The sequence below is a fragment of the Cyphomyrmex costatus genome, unplaced genomic scaffold (genome assembly GCF_001594065.2).
Source record: "Cyphomyrmex costatus isolate MS0001 unplaced genomic scaffold, Ccosl1.0 scaffold14, whole genome shotgun sequence".
Taxonomy (NCBI): Eukaryota; Metazoa; Arthropoda; class Insecta; order Hymenoptera; family Formicidae; genus Cyphomyrmex; species Cyphomyrmex costatus.
The window spans coordinates 1,053,071-1,060,867 of NW_017275390.1; the positions used below are offsets into that span (position 1 = coordinate 1,053,071).

General features: G+C 31.9%; 1 protein-coding gene across 1 annotated transcript; it reads right to left on the minus strand.

The window, feature by feature from the left end:
* Nucleotides 1-6,029: 6,029 nt before the first annotated feature.
* On the minus strand, nt 6,030-7,176 carry LOC108783034 (histone-lysine N-methyltransferase SETMAR-like). Its single transcript, XM_018551472.1, has one exon. The coding sequence runs from the start codon at nt 7,142-7,144 to the stop codon at nt 6,125-6,127; it is 1,020 nt and encodes a 339-aa protein (XP_018406974.1). The 5' UTR covers nt 7,145-7,176; the 3' UTR covers nt 6,030-6,124.
* Between the last annotated feature and the right edge of the window lie 621 nt (nt 7,177-7,797).

A 7,797-nucleotide genomic window follows, 5' to 3' on the forward strand; every position in this document is an offset into this window, starting at 1 on the left:
AAAACGAAAATGGATGTGGAAAGTATCATACAACAACTCAAACGTATCCACGAAAACGTTCAGGAAGACGTAGAACTGACAGTCAAGAAAAATTTATTGCAATCAATGGAAGAGTACAATAACTACGCCAATTCGGTACTCAATACGATACATGTAAGTACGTATAGTATTGATCGCATTGGTTTATGATCAAGCTATATGAATTTGACAGATTTTCAAAAATATATACGTATGTATTGTATTCAATATATGTATATCAAATAAATTTGATATATATATTGTACAACATACATAATAATTGAATACAATATATATATCAAATTTATTTGATATATATTGTATTCAATTATTATGTATGTTGTGGTTGTACTGAAAATATTAGTAACCATTAATTTTAAATGTTTTTCATAAGATAAGTATAAATATCTCGAATCTACATCCATCACAGTATTCATCAGTATATACATTTCCGATACTCTCAATAATTATATAAAACACAACATTTGATAAAGCAATATAAATAAAAACATAATACATTTTAGCTTAATTATTGTTGCTATGTTTATCTTTAGAAAGAGGTAGAAAATGCCAAGGCGAGAGGTAAGCATGCTGAACCATGCTATGATATCGCTCTTCGTCTTATCAGCGATAGCTATCGCACAGCCTATACTAAAACTCAACAATGCCAAGATGACGCTAAAAGATCTATTAACGATAAACTTTGTTACAACGATCAGCTTATCACAGTAGGTTTCTGCAATCGCACATATCACACCTACTTTCCATTGAGTGATTAATCATTAAATTCATGTTAATTTTCTTTATAGATCGGACACGAGCTGATAAAGGAATTGGACAACATCGTTTTGGATTGCTACAAACAAAATTCGCGACTTATCGACACAATAAAATTATACAATTGTATTAAAACACAGCATGGGATAAGCAAAATTAACGTAAAAAATTTAAAGAAAAATGCCAATTCCTCTGAATCTACCGCTAAAAACGCATCTAGAACTGTCATTCAACAGAATAGTGATTGTCTGAATAAAGTTTATTCGACCGCGCGCTTGGAAGTCGCGAAGGCCAGGTCAACTGCTACTGCATGTCTCAATAAAGTTTAGAAGGAACATTTATTTTTAATTGTATCGCATCGGTACAATTTATTGCCATTTGAAATTATTCACTTATTTTATCAAATCAATAATCCTTTGATAATTTATCTTGATATAGTTTCGTAGTTATAATATGCTTCGATAACCGAATTAGTTCAGTAGATTTAGAAATTTAGATAAAGTTAATATAAGTATTAGAATTTACAATATCAATATATCATACATGTTTCGAGATTTTGTTATCTGCTTTGAAGGACTCTTTTTTTTGTATAGAATATGAAATGAATAAAAATTATATCAAAACAGAAATTACTTGTTGATGTATTATACAATCATGCGTTTGCGAATAGCGTTTATAATATCTAAATACATTTCGCAAAACAGATTTTATGGAATTTGTGATATACAATTCACTTTCATTTCATTACTTATACTTGCTACAACTCTAAAAAGAAAAATTTTCAGAAAATGAGTTAAACAATTTGAATTATTAAAATTTTATTAAAATGCAATTATTTTAATGCAATATAATTGATTATACAAGAATAAGGTATGTATATTATACTTCTAAAAAGGTTTATTCCTCATTTTTTTCTTAATATTTTTGAGTTAGTTCATAAAATATAACATAGTATATGTTTGTTATTGAAATATAATATATAATTATGTTTAAAATATATCGATAAATATCTATATATGTATGTCTTTACACAATAAAGTAGTAGTCTATTAAACAAAACACAAGCAACAAAGTACTTATAGTCCAATATGTGTACATATCTTGAAGAATATTTCATTATTTGGTTTCTTGGCCCCTTGTGGACCTATATGTGACATATTGTCATTTACCGCGGTGTTTCGTCCCGGCTCCTACCTACTGAAATCGTCAGTAAGGCATTGGTAGTGGGAGCCTGCCTTAGACGCCTGGGGGTCTTATTGACCCTGGGGGGTCAATTTAAGACTCAAAGATAAATATACAGTTTATATTATTAGAATTAAATAAAAAATTCCATCAATCTGAGTCTGATGACACATGATATTTTATTGATTTAGTGTTCCTTAATAGACCAGATCTGCAGGTCGGTCGATCACCTTGTATTAAAAGCAGGTTGTGGCGAACCTTCTTTCTTCGATGAATTAGCTGGCTTACTCGTCTTTTTAGTGTTTTCGTATAGGTCCGATTTGGACACGGGTTCTTTCGAACGATTGGAATAAATTTTAAAATAAACCGCAAAAATATAATCACAAAACTTTTGATATTTGTTGAATTCTACATTCTTTAATTATCTTAAATCGATTACCAAACAAATTTTTAACATCTTTTAAATAATGATTTACAAGGATTATCTATTTAAAAAAAATATTAGCATGATAGCCGAAAATACATATTTGCTACTCTATGAACGTTATAATATAGAGTACTGTCAAATTGCTGTCACATGTTCGGTGTCTTATGAGGACTCTCATACATTATAAATAGCTCGCAAATCTGCTTAACCGTATTTATTTAAATTAAAAAAGTCCGATTTGAATCACGGTCCGATTTAGAACGTTCTCTCCTATTATACAGTATATGACATGGTAAACACATATATAAAATATTAAATATGTCAAAATAATAAACGATTAGGGAAATTATTAATTGGACATTCTATATAGATTTATGAATTTTTATATTATATAGATACTGTACTTTCTTACTTCTATATAATTTTCGTCGTCACGATCAAGCGGCGCGGTAGCGTCGCGACGCCGTATGTGCATAAAATAAAAATATAACCTTGTGTGTGTGTGTGTGTGACATGATCGCGTGACGCGTGAATGTCACTGCAGTACTATCACGAATTAAACAGATTAACATTTTAATAATTAATTGATGCATCTTATATCAATGTTAAACTATATATTAAAATCTGAAAATAATAATTTTTTGTTCTGAGAAAGATATTACCACGGCCAGGAGTCGAACCCGGATCTCTTGCATTTCGTGAAAGTGTCCTATAGCTAATTAAACTATAATCGGTATACCGAAACCTTAGTAATAATAATTAATATTCATCGCAATAACTGGTATAAGTGAAGTGACAAATTTTTTAGCAAAATTTTTTAGGGTTTGAGTTTTTTTTTTAATAACTTTTTTGCTAGAAATGTGCAAACAAAAATTCAAAACGTGCATATATGTGTAAACGATGAGCAATCAAATTAGCTATAGAAAGTTAATTTTTTCAAGAGTTGAATAGCCAACTTCGCATGGGTTATATTATCAAGGATATAAAGGTGTAGACTTTAGTAAGTCAGGCATAAAATTAAATTACGTTATAATTTTTTTAAAAAGAGATATGTAAGTTATATAATCTGAAACATCTGTCTGACATATGTCTTGAAGTTCACATCTGTAGTATGTCATAATGATAAAATATAACTGTATCTGTTTAATCTAGAAATCATAAATCACACACATTTTGATATTTCGTAAATGATATATGTCTCATAAACCTCATTTAGAATAAAAATAAATGAGATAAAATTAAAAAGATCTTTGAGATAAAATTTCGGATGGAATAGATAAGGATCGAATTAGACGTACTCGTAATTATTGTTGTAAGTTCTTATATTATAGCACTGATATCGATTATTTTAACATCATATAAAATAAGAGAGCGAAAATGACAAAGCAGACATCGCACTGGTCTACTAGGCGAGTTTCTTAATTCATCGATTGATCAATCGCATGATGCGTAGATGCAACACATGTTGCACTTGCGTATCATGCAATTGATTATAATCGATGAATTAAGAAACTCGCCTTATGTTGTATAGAGAACCGGTAGATCCAAAATTTTCATCTTATCTTATTGTTAGAAAGAATGGTAAACCACCGAGAGTATTTTTTTGTCCTATAAGAAAACTTATTCCCTCGCTTATTCCCTAACAAAATTTCATCATTCAAAATCGATATTAAACATTTATATAGGTCCCATGCGAGATATTTTTCGCAATAAATAAATTTATCTACAGATTTCTATAATATTATATTAAAGTTTCTCTAATAGACGCCTATTGATCATCAAAATTTAATTAACATTATTTCATGTAATTTAGCTGCGTTTGTAAATCCGGGAAAAATTTCGATGCGCAGTTCAATAAAGCTATTAAAATTTTATATATATATATATGGTATATGGAGCATTCCATTCCAAGTGTTGCCACTCGAAAACTTTTGGATTTTTGATTTGGCTGAAATTTTGATATATTATAGTACCCAAGAAGCTACCATAATTTTTTTCGAATTTCTTTATCAACATAGTTATGAGATATGCATTTTTTTTTCAAAATTCGCATTTTTCGAAATTAGCAATTTTTAAATGCTTATAACTTTGCGAAAAATAATCCAAATAAAACATTCTTTTTTTTAATTGTGTTTTGTTCTCTAGATTAAAAAAAAGTATCAAGAAATGTTTCGAAAGTGTTTTTTAATTTTGTTTTAATTTAATGTAAAAAATTATTAATTTTTTAAAGTATGACACGTTTAATTTAAAAAAGAAATTCTCATAAAAACTTAGATTTATTTGATGATTCTTAAGACTAATTTGATCGTGGGCAAATTTTTCCTTCTATTTTTTTTCGAATTAATTGTTTTTTAAATTTGCATTTTTTTCACAGAGCTACTCTGAGAAGTCGGCACCCCTAAATGCAAATTTTGATAAAATTATTATTGCATTCGTTTGTCCACTGTTTGTCCACCCTCCAAAAAAAAGTTATACACAAAAAAAGATTGTAGTACCACCGAGTGATTATTTTTCATTATGCCTCATATAGATACTATATACAATATATACACATTTAATATATTGTATATATATGTATTATATGTGTATCTGTATTAGATATTTGTATACACATATGTATTTTATATATATATATATATATGTATATACATACAAATTTACATTAAATTATTTAAGCAAAACAAAGATCAAGTTTCAATCGTTATATATTTTAACGTTAACAGTACACACAATACAGTTATTATTATTATTATTATTATTATTATATAGCCTTTTATTTATATTTTTTATTAGTTGTGTTCTCACGGTTCACACATATACGATCCTTAGATTTAATATTTAAGGGATGCTGGAGTATTTACATATATGTAAATACTCCAGCATCCCTTAAATATTAAATCTAAGGATCGTATATGTGTGAACCGTGAGAACACAACTAATAAAAAATATAAATAAAAGGCTATATAATAATAATAATAATAATAATAATAACTGTATGTAAACGAATGCAAGCATATATGCAAACAAAAAAAATTACTTTTCCGTATTTGGCTAATTTATAAGAGTATCATGAGACCTTCTAATTATGATTTTTAATTTTACAGAGAAATAGCATGAGAAATACGATTTAATTGTACATAATCTCACATTCAAGCGATTATAAGATATAGCAGAACAAGAAATGTACGTAACGTTTTACTTAATGGCTTATTTAATATGTATGTAAATGTTTTCTTGATGTATGTAATAATTTAATTGTAATTAGAAATCTATTCTATCTATAATACAAGCGGGTCCAGCATCACCTTATATTGAATTATACTTATTACAATTGTATATATTTTTCATCAAACCACTTCAATTACCTACGGATGAAAATGTATTTCTGTGCACGTGTAGCATTGAGTTTAGCAACATCACATCCGTGGCGCAATTGAGTTTGTAATCAGCTTTACCGACCAATCGGGCCATGTCCCCGTCAAGTAGCGTGCTCTGTATTGGCAATACGATAATGACCGAATTTTAGCGGATTCAACCGAAGCGAGCGAGTCTTCGATCTTGACTCGTCGCGAGTATGCATCGCAAATTCACATGTTTAAATTCACAAGCAACGAAGCTACGAGCGGCTGTCGAGACGAGGCTATACGCACGTTATACTACATGGGCTGAAAAGTCCCGGGATTTTTAATGAAAACAAGCGTTTTTTGGCCACTGTTATATTTATTCCTCAACATAGCCGCCTTCGAGGGCGAGACATTTGGTAAAGCGATTTTCCAACATTTCGATTCCCTTTCTGTAGTACGAAACGTCCAAGCCTTCGAAATACGCCTCAATTTCCGCGATGACTTCCTCATCCGATCTGAATCTCTTTCCCTGGAGCCACCGATAGAGGTTTGGGAACAGATAATAGTCGCTGGGGTTCAAGTCTGGACAATCCGATGGGTAAGTAATCATTTCGAATCGTAATTGATCCAATTTGATCCTCGCTTTCAAGGACATGTGTGGTGATGACGCTTCGAGAAGTAACAGAACGTTTTTCTTCGCCATATGGGGCCGTTTTTTCTTTATTTCGTCGTTCAGTTTGTCCAATAACGCTGCATAATACTCTTCCGTAACTATTTTTCCCTTCTGCAGGTAATCGATGAAGATTATGCCATGCGTATCCCAAAAAACGGAGGCCATAACCTTCTCGGTCGAGCATTGGTCTTCTGGCCGCTTTGGTCGGCTTTCGTGGCTTTCCAGCCACTCTGCAGACTGCCTATTGGACTCAGGTGTATGGTAATGGACCCACGTTTCATCCAACGTCACCAAACGTTGATAAACGTCCGCTCGATGACGCTGAAACAACGCCAAACCGGCCTTTGCATAATAAACACGTATCTCTTTTTGGCCGAGGTTCAGAAAACGCGACACCCATCGCGTCGATAGCTTTTTCATCCCCAAAATATCGTGCAAAATGTATCCCGCCTGTTCTTTTGAGATGCTTACGGCCTCAGCTAACTCGCGCAACTTTATTTTACGATCCCTCAAAACGATTAGATGCATTTGCTTTACGATTTCCAAATTCGTAGCCTCTTTTGGCCTTTCCATTTCAAATTCACTAAACCACCGATAAACTGTTGTTCTCGAAGGAGCAGATGCTGAGGGATAACATAAATCCAACAATTGCAATGATTGTTCAGAAGTTTTTCCCATCAAAAAAAAACCTTTGATCAAGATGCGATATTCCTGTTCTTCCATTTTTTTTTTTTACGAAGGCGAGAGTAGCTCATTCAACAACTGTAGCTTGTAAACGAATGGATGAACCTGAGAGCGGCCATGTCCGCGATTTAGATGCAACTCCAACTTTATTTTGAAGCGCCTCTATATCCACAAAACGTGGACATTGAACTATGTAGCCAATGTCCACGATCGTGTCGGTAATGTCCACGACTTTTTGGTTCGAATCTTCCCTATGTCTATGTTTATCGATCCGTTAGACAGATAAAGACAGACTATCAATCCGTCGGTGCTTGTTCTACTACTAAAAAGAAAGACTCGCGGCGGGCCGGCGACGATAGACACGCGCCGAGCCAGCAGAGACCTTATTCCGTGATTCTCCTCTCTCTCTCTCTCTTTCTCTCTCTCGCCCGCTTTTTCACATATTGCATTATTCGTAAATAATTCGGGAAGAGAAAGATTGACGACTCAAGCACAGAATTTGTTGCTCGATGAATTTGTAGCCAAATTCTTCTACACATCATTTACTATCGATATTCGAATATTTGTTGCTAACTATAACATAAAAAACAATTATAGTTTATCCCAGTCGTTCCCGCACCGTGCATTTAAGATCTTAAATCTTGATAAAAGGTTGATGATGGTTGCATGTTTTTGATATGAAAATATTCCTC

Excerpts from the sequence above, each read along its gene's own strand:
- LOC108783034 (XM_018551472.1), bottom strand. The coding sequence starts at position 7,144 with ATGGAAGAACAGGAATATCGCATCTTGATCAAAGGTTTTTTTTTGATG.